The sequence below is a fragment of the Tricharina praecox genome (assembly GCF_024521635.1).
Source record: "Tricharina praecox strain CBS 144465 chromosome Unknown BZA05scaffold_4, whole genome shotgun sequence".
Lineage (NCBI taxonomy): Eukaryota > Fungi > Ascomycota > Pezizomycetes > Pezizales > Pyronemataceae > Tricharina > Tricharina praecox.
Window position 1 is genome coordinate 268,650 of NW_026250406.1, and position 15,300 is coordinate 283,949.

Genomic DNA, 15,300 nt, shown 5'->3' on the forward strand with positions numbered 1-15,300 from the left:
TTCGGCGGAGCTGGATCTTTGGGGACAATGCAACAGTGACGGTGACACTGGCTACGAATATCCGAAAGAGAGGAGATCTCCGCGGCCCGTCAGTCCTACTCCAGCCTGTGGGTTTACTCTGGTAGGTCATTTTCTGCTGATTAGTACAGGTAACTGCAAGGTCACGATAATCGATTGCAGAACTAATCCTTCGCACAACAGCTACACAAGCACAGCATACGGATAACACCAAAGCACATGTCTACTCCAGTCTCCGCTTCCATCCACCGGCCGCGTAAGATGTAACGGTCCTCCACCGGCCCTGGCCATGCGTAACCTCGATTCTCAGCAGAGTTTCTCCGCCCAGCCGGCTTGACGGATGACCGCCATCATCGGCATCCCGCAGCAACTCATCTCCCTTCCCAATCAGAGCTTATCCCCCCCCCTTCCCTCGAAATCCTGCGGACTTCCGGACATTCAGAAGACACAGACGATTATGTGCGGGCTATGATGCGGGTGCACGCATTAATTGTCATTCGCAACAGTTGAATGAATGACGATGGCAACCGCGGAGCTCCTCGATGAGAGAGCCGAGGTATTTCGACTGCGAAATCAAGTGGTGTCGGCAATTCCATATTTACACTTTCCAGCTCCGAGCAACGACAGATCACGGATTCCGTGTGCGAGCTGAATCGATCTTGGCCAACACAGCCTGCCGTTGTACTAATGGACTATATCCTGTGCTTTAGCAAACAGCGGACTCGGAAGACATTACGGAGCGTAAGAGCTGAGAGGGTTTGAATTAGAGGATGCGGAGAATCATGGGATTCGATCAACCGAGAAAAACGCTTAAATCCCTGAATTTGCGGAGGAAATGGACGGAGGACAGACTCGATTGGGACGGTTGTAGAGATCGATGGACCGCAAATCCTGGGTGGCATATATTCGATTCGTCTTGGGGGTTGTCTTGAGAATGGAGGTCAGCATAGTACAATGATAGTAACTTTGAAATCGAGGAGAACCATAACAATGAATGGCGGGGTTTTCGTGATAGGTTGCGAGACCGGTGGCTACTCGGGAGACATGTCTTGGAAACGGATCCTACCAGACGCAGTAATAGGACGTCTTCAGCAGATGGATATGGCCAGTTGCACTGCACGCTGGCCTAGAACCTCCCATTGCAGTCCATACAGAACTTCAATGAGAAGTTTCGCCGACAGGTTACAGAAGATACCGAGACAGAGTACGAAACTGCCGGAAAATAGCCTCTCAACATCGCCCCTTGACTTCTGTGCTCCTTCAGCCAAAGATTTCTCGTACAGGAGATCATGGAAAAAGCTCACGGACAGCATATAAACCTCAGTCTTCCCCAGGAACGACGGCCAGCCTCTCTACCTTTCCTCTTTACCTCTCTTCCTTCCTTCCAGCCCCATACGTTCCATCACGATCATGAGTCCCTTAGCTAAGAATCCTATCGCAAACCTTCTCGGCAAGGGCGGCCCCAGCCTCTCGCAGTACGGCGACGACTCTCTTGCGACGAAAGAGGCGGTCAAGTCCGGGATCCTCGCCGACTTCGCCGGGATGGGGAAGGATATTCCCAAGGATGCGCTGGTCATCATTGAAGCTTTGGCGGCCGCCATCAAGAAGGAGCCGATTGATGATAGGGAGCTTATGGTCAGTAGAATTGCCTCCGGATCATTGGTGTAGATTCTAGGTGCTGATACCTAGTGCAGATGGAGAAACTCATCGGACTGGTTTCACACATGCCCCGGTCATCGGAGAATCGAACCCTCATCACTGGGGGGTTGGTCGGACAGCTGTTCGACTCGCTCCAGCATCCGCCATTGACTTACGTGGGCGAGAAATTCCAATACCGTGATCCCGATGGGAGGTACAATGTAAGTTCTCTACCACCGGATTGTAATGCAACTGATAGCTGAGTGATATTACTCAGAACATAATGTCTCCCGATCTCGGCATGGCCGGAGCTCCGTACGCACGCACTATCCGTGGAGAGAAGATGATGACTGGCGCGAAGCCAGATCCCGGGCTTCTATTTGATCGTCAGTATCCCTCCAGTTTAGTTTGGCCTTCGCTGAAACGCAGAAGTCCTGATGGCGCGCGGTAATAACACCAAAGAGAACCCGGCCGGCCTCTCCAGCATGCTGTTCTACCACGCCAGTATCATCATCCACGACATCTTCCGAACCAACAGACAGGATCCAAACATCAGTGACACCAGTTCATATCTGGACCTATCGCCACTCTACGGCAAGAACCGTGAAGAGCAGTTGGCGATCAGGACGATGAGTGATGGCCGGATCAAGCCGGACACGTTCGCGGAGAAGAGACTTCTCGGCCTTCCTCCGGGAAACTGTGTGATGCTGGTTATGTACAGTCGGTTCCACAATCATGTGGGTTCACTCGTAGAAAACGTTTCATGGGGGATCGATATCTGACGGGCTTTGCAGGTGGTGGAGAAACTGGCGGCCATCAACGAAGGTGGTCGATTCTCCCTTGACCGCCGAATGTCCCCCGAGGCAGCGGCAGCAAATAGGGATGAAGACTTGTTCCAGACCGGTCGCCTTGTGACTTGCGGACTCTACATCAGCATCAGTCTTCACGAGTGAGTATCCCAGTTGATCGAATCATGATCACGCCCTAACCCACTGCAGCTACATCCGGGCTATCGGCAATCTTCCGCACTCATCGAGCGACTGGACGCTCGACCCGCGCATGGAGGTTGGCCCCTCGGTCTTCGACAAGGATGGCACTCCTCGCGGCATCGGCAGCCAAGTCTCGGTAGAGTTCAACCTGCTGTACCGCTTCCACTCCGGCGTCTCGAAGCGAGATGAGAAATGGACCGAAGAGTTCTACCGCCAGCTGTTCCCCGTCACGGATCCCAAGCACGTCTCGCTCCCGCAGCTGCTAGAGGGCCTAGCGATATTCGAAAAGTCCACTTCGGATACGCCTGTCCACGAGCGGTGTTTTGGAGGGCTCAAGAGGCAGGAGGATGGCTCGTTCAATGATGCGGACCTAGTCAAGATTCTGAAGGAGAGCATTGGTTAGTACATACGCCCATCAATATTTGGCTGAGGGTGGGCTGACACGGCCGTAGAGGATCCGGCGGGTGCGTTCGGTGCAAATAACGTACCCGACATCTTGAGGCACGTGGAGATTCTCGGAATCAAGCAAGCCAGAAAGTGGCAGGTTGCTTCGTTGAACGAGTTCAGGAAGTTCTTTGGCTTGAAGGAGCACAAGACTTTTGAGGACATCAACCCGGATCCTTATGTTGCTGATACACTGTGAGTCTTTTTCGCAAGTGGAATACTCATAGATGATTCTGACGGAGGTGTAGGAGGAAACTCTACGATCATCCTGACCTGGTGGAGATGTACCCCGGAATGTTCCTCGAGGAATGCAAACCTCGAATGGATCCGGGGATGGGACTATGTTGGTACCCTGTCTGGGGCGTTTTGAGAGTCTCTGGAGATTAACCATGACCCCACAGGTGGCCCCTACACGGTCACTCGGGCTGTCTTCAGCGACGCCGTCTCGCTCGTTCGTGGCGACCGTTTTTATACACTGGTATGTACCTCTTACAACTGCGATCACAGTCCATCACTGACCTTGTACAGGACTACACCGCGCAGAACTTGACCAGCTGGGGCATATCCGAAGTGGCACCGGACTTTGAGTGCATGAGCGGTGCGAAGATGTCGATGCTGATCCTGAACGCCTTCCCCAAGTGGTTCAAGTACAACTCGGTGTATGTGGTGCAGCCGTTCTTCACGCCAGCGGAGAACAAGATCATCTTCACCAAGTACAAGGAGATGGACAAGTATTGCTTTGATCCGCCAACGCTGCACAAGAATCCTATCCCAATGCTCTCTCACGCCGCCGTCAAAGCGGTGCTGAAGGATTCCATCAACTTCCAAGTGCCGTGGGGTACGGCGATGGGCTACCTGATGGAGGGCAGCTTCATGCTGGGGTACGATGGCGAGAAGAGTGTGCAGCAGCACCGTGACGTGGCGAAGGCTCTGTTTTCTCTCCCGGATTACCAGACCAAGTTCAAGTCGCACACCGAGAATCTGATCATCAAGTTGCTCAATCGCGAGAGCTACACGCTAGGACGGGACCCTGAGTATTACCAGGTCGACGTCGTGCGCGAGTATGCACCCCATCCTTCTCTATAGCGATGTCATTGATGCTGATTTGCCGAATAGTATCGGAAATTTGACAGCGATGTACTTTGCGTCATCGCTCTTCTGCCTCCCGCTCAAGTCCGACGACAACCCGCACGGCTGCTTCAACGAGCGCGAGCTATTCAAGACTATGTCCGACGCCAATATCTACATCTTCTTCGATCACGATCCGACCAAGACGTGGGCTCGCCGGCGCCGCGCCAAAGCCGGAATCGACGCACTCGCGAAGAAGATGTTGCCTACCATCGAGCAGCTGCACAACGTCCCGGGATTGGGACTAATCCACGGCGTCAAGAACACCCTCGAGGCGGCCCTCCACCCGGCCAAGAGCTCCCTAGCGGAGTACGGTAAGACGTTTGTCAAGTCGTTGTTCAAGCAGGGGAATTCGCCGAAGGAGGTGACCTGGATCTTGATCTGTCTCTCCTTGGCCTTTGTGGCCAATTCCGCTCAGGCTGTAAGCCCTTGCTCCCCTGCGTCCATCCATCCAGTCGGTGGCTAACCGCCCCATACCACCAGTTCGCTCAAATCGTCGACTTCTACCTCGACGACAAAAACGCCGAGCACCTAATCGAGATCCAAAAGCTCGCGGCGAAGGGCGATGCCCAGTCCGAAGACAAGCTGATGCGGTACGCGCTCGAAGCCAACCGTCTCACCAACACCACGGGGCTGTTCCGCAACGTCGTCGGCAAGACGACCGTGACCGACGGCACCCGCACGCACAACGTCAATCCCGGCGACGAGGTCTTCTGCAGCTTCGTAGCCGCCGGCTGCGATCCCGCCGTTTTCCCCGATCCGTAAGCCCCTCCCCCCGCTTCGCAACCCCACCACTAACACCCAGCAGCATGACCGTCAAACTCAACCGTCCCCTCGACAGCTACATCCAGTGGGGCGACGGCCCGCACCAGTGCCTGGGCCGCACCGTGAACATGATCCAGGACATGTGCCTCCTCAAGGTCCTGGGCAAGCTCAAGAACTTCCGCCGCACGCCTGGCGACGAGGGCGTGCTGAAGTTCATTCCTAAGACCGGCGGGATAAAGCTGTATCTCACGCCCGACTGGAGCGATTTCGGGGCTTATCCTACTAGTACCGTCCCCTTCCCATGTTTTGTGTGGTGTGTGAAAGTGTGAGTGGTGGCTGATCGCCGACGTGTGCACACAGCCATGAGAGTCCAGTTCGATGGCCCCCTACCGTCGCCCACAAGCACGTGACGGGACGAGTCCCCGGTCCAAGAGGTAATGCAGACTTCCGCCGCCAACAGGAGGAGAAGGACGAAGGAGTTGAGGAGGAGGAGTGGCTGGTGGGGTGCGGGAGTTTTGCTGCTGGGCTGCGGGGCGTATTACTTGACATTGCTTGTCAGTGGGAGTGGGATTGTGAGTGGGAGTGTGAGTGATCTGTGGGGTGGGGTGGAGCACTTGCAAGAGCGTGTGAAAGTTCTGGCGGCGGTGTGGAATGGGTGGGATCTGGGCGCGCTTTTCAATGATTGATAGGGTGGATGGGATTCTCTTTTGTAAGGAAATTTATGATGATGATTATATTGCAATGCCTTGTACTTGGAGTGAATCTCAGCATGGATATCCGTTATGGTGTAGTGGCTAGCATCGGCCGCTCTCATGTAGAGCATCAAACCGGCCAGACCGGGGTTCAATTCCCCGTAACGGAATCATTATTTTTTTTTATGCATGTTTATCGTGCTAGATGGATGTTACACTCTCCTGCCTCGCCCAACCAATCTCGTTCTTTTGTTTTGCACATTGATCGTGCTACTGCCCAGATGGATGTTACACTCCGCTAGAGTACATCGTGCAATTAATCGCCGCTCGTGGAAGGATCAACACTCAATCGACGGTGGGAACGAAGAGACAACTGTTCGCAAGTGGCTGGAAATAACCAGGTACATAGCTGGAAGATATTCCCCAGCAAACACTAGACTGGTCATCCACGCTCCGTTCACCACCCCGGTCCGTGGGATGCTATGGGTCCCGACCATGTATTTGGCATCCTTCCGTAGTGTTTGTTGAACGGCAGTGCTCTCCTCCCCAAACGGCCCATTCTCAGGATTGTATGGGCTGCGGGGCGTTGGTGGCAGGCGACCAAGAGCAAGCCCAACTGTCCCGTGGGTTGGCAAGAGTTCTCAACAGAAAGGTTCGTCAGAAAGCCATCGTCGTCACTCGTTCAGATATTGCACATTTTGGTGAAGATATGAGTGTGATATTATTCAGTTGCTCGATTCATTCGCAGAAACACAGCGGACGACCAGCTACCTACCTAGACATACCAGACAGAAGTAGGAGAAGAAGAAGAAGAAGAAGCAAGTATGAGAATCAGCAGGATTCCCGAGGCGCACTCGACGCGCGCGTATTACCAATATGACAAATATGCGCATATCCTGCAGTGCACGAGTGACAACGGTGGCGCCCGTTCCGACGAGAATCGCAACACATTTGTCATATTGGTAATATTTGCACGCGTGGAGGACCCTGTTTATCTCATGCTTGCTTCTCCTCCTGCCTGGCATGTCTAGCTGGTCATCCGCTGTTTCTTTGTGAATGAATCAAGCAACTGAATAATATCACACTCATATTCTCAACAGGTTATGAGCTCGGCCCAGCGATACTACTACCTAGCTACATACAAAAAACCACTCCGGCTCGGGGATCTCCAACCGCCAAACCTCTATTATTTTCAAAGTCTTCAAGGCGTTGGATGACATACTCAATATTTGCGTCCTCCTCGGATAGATGTTGTAGTGAATCGGTGACGGAACTAAAGATGTCCGGAACCGTGGAGAAGATGTGACCGATGAGGTGCTGATCTGTGATCTGCTCGGTAGTACCTTGTAGAGGCTTGCGGTGCCTAAGGAGACGAGCGCAGTAGTCGGAAATCTTTTCATTGATGCCGGGTCTGAGATTGTGGAAGGTTCGCACGAGCTGGAGACGGGTAGCCTTGGATGCCGAATTGTCGTATTGTCGCCTAAGAACTGTGGATCCTGCCGAAATTTGGCAAGTTCTTAGGCGGTAATATGACAATCCGGCATCCAAGGCTGCCCGTCTCCAGCTCGTGCGAACATTCTGTCTAGTATGTCTAGCTGCCAGCAAGGTGGAGAAGTGGGGCAGACAGATACGTGACTACGTTGGCGATTTATGTATCATACTACCGATAGTATATAGTAGGTAGTAAACACAACGATACCTCATCCCAACTCTCTAATCAGTATCTCTAGTCAGCGCTCTAGCGACGACGGATGCGTGACACGTGCTGCTCCGGGGTGGATGCGGTGTTCTATACACATCACAGCCACCTCCATCCCCATCTCCAAGTAGACTTAGTTAGGAATGGCTCGCACAAAGCATGATAGACTCATAATAGGATGAGATTGTTCTACTCTATGGAAGGTTCGCTTTTGCATCCTGCACTCTGATAGATGTAGTTTCTTTTGCCTCCTCCGAGCGGTTGCGGTCGCAGTCGGATGCTACTTGAAACTTGCATACACTGCGCATCTAATATGATGTAGGTGCCTCAAGCCACGATTCCTCACTCGCATCGAGAACGGAGGTGAAAGCTAGGTACGCGTGGTGTGAACTTACCGGTTTTATAAAAGTGATCGCAACCTCGCAAGCTGTATGTCGTACGTACAGCCCCACCCGAACGAGAACGGGAATGAGAATGTCTCCGACTGGGTCTCATCATTCATGAAGTCCGAGTCCGAGTCCGAGTGAGAAGGAGAGTGAGAGATCAATGCACTCCATTATCGCAAACCTACGGCCTAGCTACTCCAGACTACACACGGCGATCACTTTCAGCTCTACGTAGGTTGCTACGCCACATGTAATCGGAGTCCGAGTTCGAGTTCCCTAGTTCCCGAGTTCCTGAGTTCCTGAGTGAGCCACTATGATCTCACCCACCGACCAAGCGGCGAGCGAGTGCTCTCCCATGGCTACCAGGATGTCGTACCGGACACTAGCCGTACCCACGCTAGCCTCGATAATACCACTCTAGCGCAACCACCGCAAGCGGCCGCCTCATTCCTCCCTCCCTCTCTCTCTGTCCCTCTCTCGCCCACCGCCCAGCCCAGCCTCGCCCCCTCCCCCCCCGCCCCGCCGTCCGTGCACGGGTGTCGCCACCACTACCACCACCACCAGCACCACCACCAGCACCACCAGCACCACCAGCACCAACTCCATCCGGCGTCGGCATGGCATGGTCGGCGGCAACAGGAGTCAGCCCGAAACCTGCAGCCCAACCAGCCGACACGGTATGTACCTGAGCATATGCATAACTATGTGCGTGCGACGTCGCTGTTGGACTCTGAACTCTGGAGTCGCGATGGATACATATCATACCTCCTGCTGCTGTTGCTGCTGCTGTGTATTGTACTCTACGCGCGAGCATACATACGGTACATAAACCAACCCTTCTTCACTCCTCCCCCCCCCCCCCGACTCTGCGTCATGATCCGCCGTCCTCCTTCGCCGGCACGCACGAATCACGATCGGAGTGGTCGGCGGTAGCTAGGACGGTGGTGGCTAGGACGGTGGTGGCTAGGACAGTGGTGGCTAGGACGGTGGTGGCTAGCTCAGTCGTAGCTTGGTGTAGCTTGGTGGTGGGCGTGGTGGGCGTGCAGGTCGTGGCGCGGCAAGCTTGCGACTGTGACTGGAGTGCGACTGGAGTGCGACTAGAGCGTATGCGATCAGTCGCTACATGCACTAGTGGTGCTAATGGTGGTGCTCGGTAGCTCAATCAACTCCACCTCTTGCAAGTTCCAACTCCTCCTCCCACCGTGTTTATACCGCTAAAGTAGCGTTGTCTCTATGGAGATCGCAAAATCTCCGTTCTCGCACCGGCTCCCCACCGGTCGAGCGACGGAACACGCGGCGCAGCGCGCTCTACACACCTACTCCACTCCACTCCACACTCATTCACTCATATCATACATATCGAGAGGAGACGACGACGACGACGGCATCAGCAGCAGCGGGCGGATATGCATGCATGCGTGCGTGCGTGCGGACTCCGGTTTCGCGTGCGGCGTCGCGTCATGCCGACCAAACAAGTGGAGGATGGAAGGGAAGGAAAAGGGTGCTGCTGCTGCGGCTGCGACCTGCAGTCTGCGGCCTGCGCGCGCGTCCAGGGGAGGGGGAAGGGGATGGGGGGCGGGGGGGGGGGGGGGGGGTATGGGGGGGAGGGGAACGGGGGAAGGGGGGAGGTGGCTGATCCGTTGATACGACGATGGGCGTTTCCACCACCTCCACCACCACCACCACCACCACCACCGCACGCTCGAGTCGCCCGCCCGCCTGCTCTCCAATCACCAATCACCGAATAGAATAGAGTAGAGCAGAGTAGAGTAGGGTAGAGTACCGGTACACCGACGAGACTTTCCGAGGAAACAGGACGCCGGACACAGCAGCAGACCAAATATGTAGAACGGTGAGGCGGGGATGGGGGTGGGGATGGGGGAGGTGTAAAGTACTTTCGATTCCACAGTACTCGGATTATCATTCCATGCGGGTCGGAACGTCCGGAAGGGCCAGTCGTGGTGGTGTTCATCGCTCCGTGCTTCCTTCCAGATGGAAGCGGTAAGGATTGACCATGTTCCATTTCTCGGCTTCTTTTTTTTTTCTTTCAAGGGGGAGGGCGTTTCGGGTGGAGACCCTTTTTTTTTCCTTTCTTTTTGTTTGTTTTTTTGCTCCCGTTTCGTTTCTTTTTGTGTGTTTTGTGGTGGTGTTTTGTGTGGTTTTGATTTTTGCTTTTTTGCTTTTGCTTTTTTTGCTTTTTTGCTTTTTTGCTTTTCCTTTTTTTTTTCTTTCTTCAGGTTTTCGAGTTGAGTTGGAATCTGGATAGCGCTGGGCGGATATGCTGCCATGGGAGTCTGGGAGTCTGGGACGGGACCATCGCTGGGCGACCGGATCGGGTGGGTAAAAATAACTCTCGCTCTCCTATGTCCGGGAGTTACTTGCCTGCGAGCGAGTCCGCGACGGCACGCACAAGCACCACGCACCAGTGGCCGCTGACCAGTGACCAGTGACCACAGACATCATCGCGGCCAGACGACGGACAGTCGGACAGCTGCTTCAGGTGCTCCAACTCGTGGCGCGTAGGGAGCCGACGTCGTGCAATAATGTGCACACACACGGGCATCCTTGGGGAGGGGGGAAAAGAAGTCGCGGGATTGATTCCTTCCCTCTGCTCCGCCAATGCCGCGATGTTCTCCGTCCACTTATCTAGAGTACAGAGTGGCACATGCTCTGTCACTTGTCGGCTTACCGACCTGGGGGGTGATCTGCCCTTCCGTCTGTCTGTCGGCCAAGCACTCTGCACCGCGGTGTTTCTCCTCCTCTTCCTCCTCTTCCTCCTCTTCCTCCTCTTCCTCCTCTTCCTCCTCTTCCTCCTCTTCCTCCTCTTCCTCCTCTTCCTCCTCTTCCTCCTCTTCCTCCTCTTCCTCCTCTTCCTCCTCTTCCTCCTCTTCCTCCTCCGTCTTCTTCCACTTGCTTATATCCTCCCCATCCTCCTCCCCGCCCCTAACTCCGCCTCGGCCCCTCCATCCGCTCCGGCCCTTGTTCCTAGCCCGAGATGATGATCCGGCACGCCGTGGTGTTTTGTTTTGTTTTGCTCACAGAGCAAAGATACGGCTATGCATCCACTAAGGAAATATAGTACCCGCAGCGCGCGGATTCCTCAGTCTAGCCCTCTTCTGCATATCTCTGCTCGAGGATCGCCTGCATGTTTGTGCCCAGTGGGTGATGGGCTTGCGTCACTGGCCCCAATTCGGCCGTCATCGCTGCAGATCCCCCAACCCCTGCCGTGTATGGGAGGGAGGGAGGATGCGGTCTTGCCAATTTCAGACTCCTTGCTTGCTTGCTGATGGATGGATGGGACATCCATCATCCCGTCCGTGTGTGGTGGACCGGTGGTGGCCGCAGCGGGTGCAGAGAATTGTTGCCAGAGAGAGAGAGGAGAGAGAGAGCCAAGACTAAGGGCTGCTGCAGTGTTTGGGTCCGCCGTATCGGGGTGACTGCGAGTGCGTCAGTCCCGATGTGTGTATGGTCCTGTCTGAAGGGGAAGGGTGGCTTTCTGGCTGTGTCGGGGGTGTCTGGAGTGTCGGAGTGTCTGTATCTGTCTGTCGGAGTCTGTTGGAGTCTGGTTGTTTCTGTCGGAGTCTGTCGGAGTCTGTCTGTGTCCATAGTATCGGTGTCTATAGTATCGGCACCTGTCCGTGTCTGTCTGTTTCAATTTTCTGGGTGTGCCGGTGTCTGTCTGTCTGTCAGTGTCTCCGTTCCTGAGTTGTGCAGGAGTGTGAGAGTGTGTGCAACATGAAGCGATGACAGAGATAGGGTGGGCCTGCCTCCAGGCCCGGCCGGTGTGTCTTCGTATCTGGGACTCCGGGCCTGCCTGCTGCTTGCTTGCTTTTGTACCGCCGCCGCTGTCGTTTATTCGTGCGTCCGCATTGTGATTCCACTGCACTCGTTCGCCGCCACCACCAACACCAGCAACCGTCTCACCATCTCCGGACCCCCCTCCTCCCTTTCTCTTTCTCTTCCACCTCTACCACCTTCTCTCATCGCAAACTCGCCGCCACTCCGACCATCACCACCTCTCCCCAACACTCGCCCACAATCGCTTAGACAATTCAAGTCGGTCTGTTTGTCCGTCTGTTCGTGGAGGTTGCTTGCTGGTCCGGCGGCTCCTCTCTCGCTGTCAAATTCAAATTCTTCGAGCCGGCACAGTCAACAGTCAACATCGTCGTCTCCGTTTAACACCACCACCATCGTTCACTGCCAATTGAAGCCGCGCATCGCCCGTTGAACGAAAAGTGTGCCGCATAATCCAACATTAATTCCGTAGTCGATTTTTTTTCTTCTTTGCTACCGTTCGCTCCTTCCTTCCCGATAATCTTTGCTATCCGAGTGCTCCGACTACTGTCCGCTGCACGCCCACGCCCACAAGCACACGCACATCTTCACCCAAGTCACTCACACAAAGTCTGATTCACGTTTTGCTGTCTTTACCTTACAACCTCCAACCTCCGAGAAGACTTCTTGGTGGAAATCGAATCGGAGAATCAGAAGCAGAGAGAGGCCCAAGCCGAGCAGGAGCAGGACTACTGCGTGCGAGTTGCGAAAGTCAGTGATTCGTCTTGCCTCGTACATATCCCGAGACCCCCCACATAACTACTACTCCGTTTTCCTTTTTTCCGTCGTTTCTTTTTCCGTCGTCTCTTTTTCCGTCGTCTCTTTTTCCGTCGTCGTCGTGCTGTGTGCTGGGTTCGCTCCCGATACTGTGGATCCACCGCTTGTCGTCAACCACACCACACCACTTCGTGGAGACGCACAACCCCATCCCGCACACTACCGTGCAATATAGTATGGAGTCCTCTCACTCTCACCTGCACGTTCGCTCACAATTCACTTTCAGCCGCCAACATTCAATACCGCCTCCACTGGAGACTTACATGCACCAGCAGCGGCAGACATATCTTGCACGTCTTGCTTCCTCGATCCGGACCTCGCTCCACAACCTTCCCACCGCCTTCGATGGGTTTTCTCCTTCACCATTAATCGATCCCCTACACGCCGGACGACGAACAACCCTCACTATGGAACGGGCAACCAACATTCCGCGCACACGGTCCTCGTCCCTCTCGAAATCAACTTCACATAGCCACGGCCAGAACCATGAACGAAAAAAGACGGCGAGGAGGATGGAGGAGTGCACTGCGACGGGTTCGAGAACGGGAAGGGGACGGGGGCGGAGATCGGGTCTCAGTGCTGGGTTGGTCTTGTTGTCGGCCGTGCTCGCGCTTTCGAACTTGATCGTACCCGCTACGGCGCGGACCATCGCCTACTGCTCCAGTGTGAATACTGGTAGCGATTACGATTCGGGTTTGTGCCTCTCCGGAGATGTTGCTGCGCCACGGGTGTACTGATGCTGTGCACAGTGATCAGTGAGTTCCAGAGTCATGGTCTCTGCTACGACAACTGCAACACGGGCACCTATGCCTTTGCGATCGTCCAAGGCTCGTATTGCTGGTGCTCGAACTACGTTCCGGGAACCGACGAGTCGGTGTCCGATTGCAGTCAGGATTGTCCCGGATATCCCGACGACAAGTGCGGCGACACCCAGGCGAACCTGTACGGATATATGACCCTTTCGAATAAACCTTCAGGAACCAAGGGCGCCGAAACCACGGTGAGCACTACTTCCACGATCCCCAAGACTACGAGCCCCACGATCCCCAAGACTTCCACTATTATTCAAGTTGGACCTATTACGACCCTTTTTATCGTACGGCTTCTCCCATCCTGCATCTGTTGATATGCGTTGGAAGAGTGCCTCCGATCTCTTTTCTCGCATCTTCTTTTGGGTTATCGGCCCTGTCATCCCCCATCGGTTTGCTGACATGGTTGGTGTAGACGACATCCGCGACGACCACGAAGACGGCGACGACCTCCACGACACAGGCTAGCACCCTGACGACCAAAACAACATCAAGCAAGACGACATCAACATCGGCATCCGGTGTCACGGTGACTGTCGGCGGCACCACCATCGTATCGACGCCAACCGCGAGCCCAACCCCCAACGACAGCACTTCGAGCAAAGACTCCAACTTCTTCTCGAACGCTGGTCGGGCTGCCGGATTGATTATCGGAATCATCCTTGCGCTCGCCTTCATCGTTGGCGGGGTACTCTTCTGGCGACGCCGGCGACAACAGCAACACGCCGAGCTGTACGGCGGCCCCGGTTCACCTGCAGGGGGCATTCCGCCGGGAGGAGCAGGAGTGTTTGGTGGAATCGGTGCTAAGACGAGAACGCGGTCGATGAGCACGCTCGGGTTGGTGGGAGAAAAGGGAATGCACTCGCCCACGGGCGCGGCTACCACGGCATCCCCTGCTACGGCTGGAGAGACAACGCCCGGGACGGTGTACGATCAACGTTTGGATCCTAGTTCGCTCTTCATGAGATTCGATCACCAGACGGGCAGTTCTCGGATGAGTGTTCGGAGTTTGCGCGACGACACGGACTATACACGCCGCGTTTTACGGGTGACTAATCCTTCGCTGTCCATTCTGCGTCCGAAACAATAGCTGACATTTTTTTCTAGCTCGCAAATCCCGACGATTCATAGACGTATGCTGGAAGTGGTACCTATCGCATGTGTCCCGACTTTCTTGTAACAATAATAGGGCCGATCTTTTTTTTTCTTTCGGTTTTTTTTCTTCTCTTTTTCTCTTCTTCTTTCCATTTCATACGGTTTGGAGAGTGTGGGAGAGGGGGAGGAAAGGCGGGGGTTCTTTTGTTCTCTTTCCTTCACACTTTTTTTTGTCCTTTGTTGTGCACAGCGATCATCAAGTACAGTACATTACCTACACTACACTACACTACGAAGGGGCTACATGGTACAAACACACACACACACACACACACACACACACACAAAAACTGCATCAGCATACGCATACACATTACACATACGCATACATATACCCATTACTAGGCTTTTCGGTCATCTGGGCGGGGTTGAGGGAGGGGTGCGGGATAGGGGGATGGGAAATCCGGGGATGGGATGGCGGGGATGGGTTCGGTTTTTTTTTTGGGGGGGGGGGGGGGGGGAGGGGGGGGGGCGGTGTCTATTTTCTGTTGTTTCCTTTTTCTTTTTCCTTTTCTTTTTCTTTTTCTTTGTCTTTTTCTTTTTCTTTTTCTTTTTCTTTCTGTTTCTTCCTTCTTCTTTTCTTTCTTCTTTTCTTTCTTCTTTTTTGTTCTGGTTTGTTTGCGGGTTTACATCTAGACAGATATGGTTTCGGGTCAGTGTGAGAGATTGGCGGGAGGGAGTGGTTGGTGAGAAGGCGTGAGAGGGAGTGGTCAGAGGGAGTGGTGAGAATGAAACGGGCGCATTCATTCATTCATTCAATTCGGTCCAGTTCAGTTCAGTTCAGTTCGAGTGCATGGCCGGCGGGCAAGGTTCTTCTTCTTGGGTGGTGGGCAGTGAGGTGCCAAGGGTGGGGATTGGGATTGCGATATTACGGACAGACGGGGGGCCGGCGGGTCGGTGACTGGGGGTGGTGGAGGGAGGGATAGCGGAATACTGAGCGGTCCACGAACACGCCAGCCACGAACT

General features: G+C 54.4%; 4 protein-coding genes and 1 non-coding gene across 5 annotated transcripts; 4 read left to right on the plus strand and 1 right to left on the minus strand.

Moving 5' to 3' along the window:
• Positions 1-1,428: 1,428 nt before the first annotated feature.
• BZA05DRAFT_368786 (heme peroxidase) lies at positions 1,429-5,587 on the plus strand (the record flags this gene model as incomplete). Its single annotated transcript, XM_051481600.1, has 14 exons — positions 1,429-1,653; positions 1,713-1,877; positions 1,934-2,042; positions 2,089-2,393; positions 2,451-2,605; positions 2,655-3,043; positions 3,098-3,284; positions 3,338-3,432; positions 3,491-3,567; positions 3,618-4,150; positions 4,206-4,638; positions 4,701-4,978; positions 5,026-5,267; positions 5,343-5,587. 14 exons carry the CDS (start codon positions 1,429-1,431, stop codon positions 5,390-5,392), a joined length of 3,243 nt encoding a protein of 1,080 aa, XP_051342436.1. The 3' UTR covers positions 5,393-5,587.
• A 171-nt stretch (positions 5,588-5,758) lies between these two features.
• BZA05DRAFT_t50 lies at positions 5,759-5,844 on the plus strand. The gene has a single exon. It is a non-coding gene; the product is annotated as a tRNA-Glu (tRNA).
• Positions 5,845-10,124: 4,280 nt separating this feature from the next.
• BZA05DRAFT_433932 (uncharacterized protein) lies at positions 10,125-10,960 on the minus strand (the record flags this gene model as incomplete). Its single annotated transcript, XM_051486293.1, has 4 exons — positions 10,125-10,405; positions 10,449-10,744; positions 10,799-10,824; positions 10,940-10,960. The coding sequence occupies 4 exons, from the start codon at positions 10,958-10,960 to the stop codon at positions 10,134-10,136; spliced, it is 615 nt and encodes a 204-aa protein (XP_051342437.1). The 3' UTR covers positions 10,125-10,133.
• A 1,817-nt stretch (positions 10,961-12,777) lies between these two features.
• Positions 12,778-14,310, plus strand: BZA05DRAFT_441988 (uncharacterized protein; the record flags this gene model as incomplete). Its single annotated transcript, XM_051486710.1, has 4 exons — positions 12,778-13,063; positions 13,120-13,466; positions 13,595-14,227; positions 14,287-14,310. 4 exons carry the CDS (start codon positions 12,778-12,780, stop codon positions 14,308-14,310), a joined length of 1,290 nt encoding a protein of 429 aa, XP_051342438.1.
• Positions 14,141-14,747, plus strand: BZA05DRAFT_197777 (uncharacterized protein). Its single transcript, XM_051479459.1, has one exon. It carries the CDS (start codon positions 14,338-14,340, stop codon positions 14,677-14,679), a length of 342 nt encoding a protein of 113 aa, XP_051342439.1. The 5' UTR covers positions 14,141-14,337; the 3' UTR covers positions 14,680-14,747.
• The last annotated feature ends 553 nt before the right edge of the window (positions 14,748-15,300 follow it).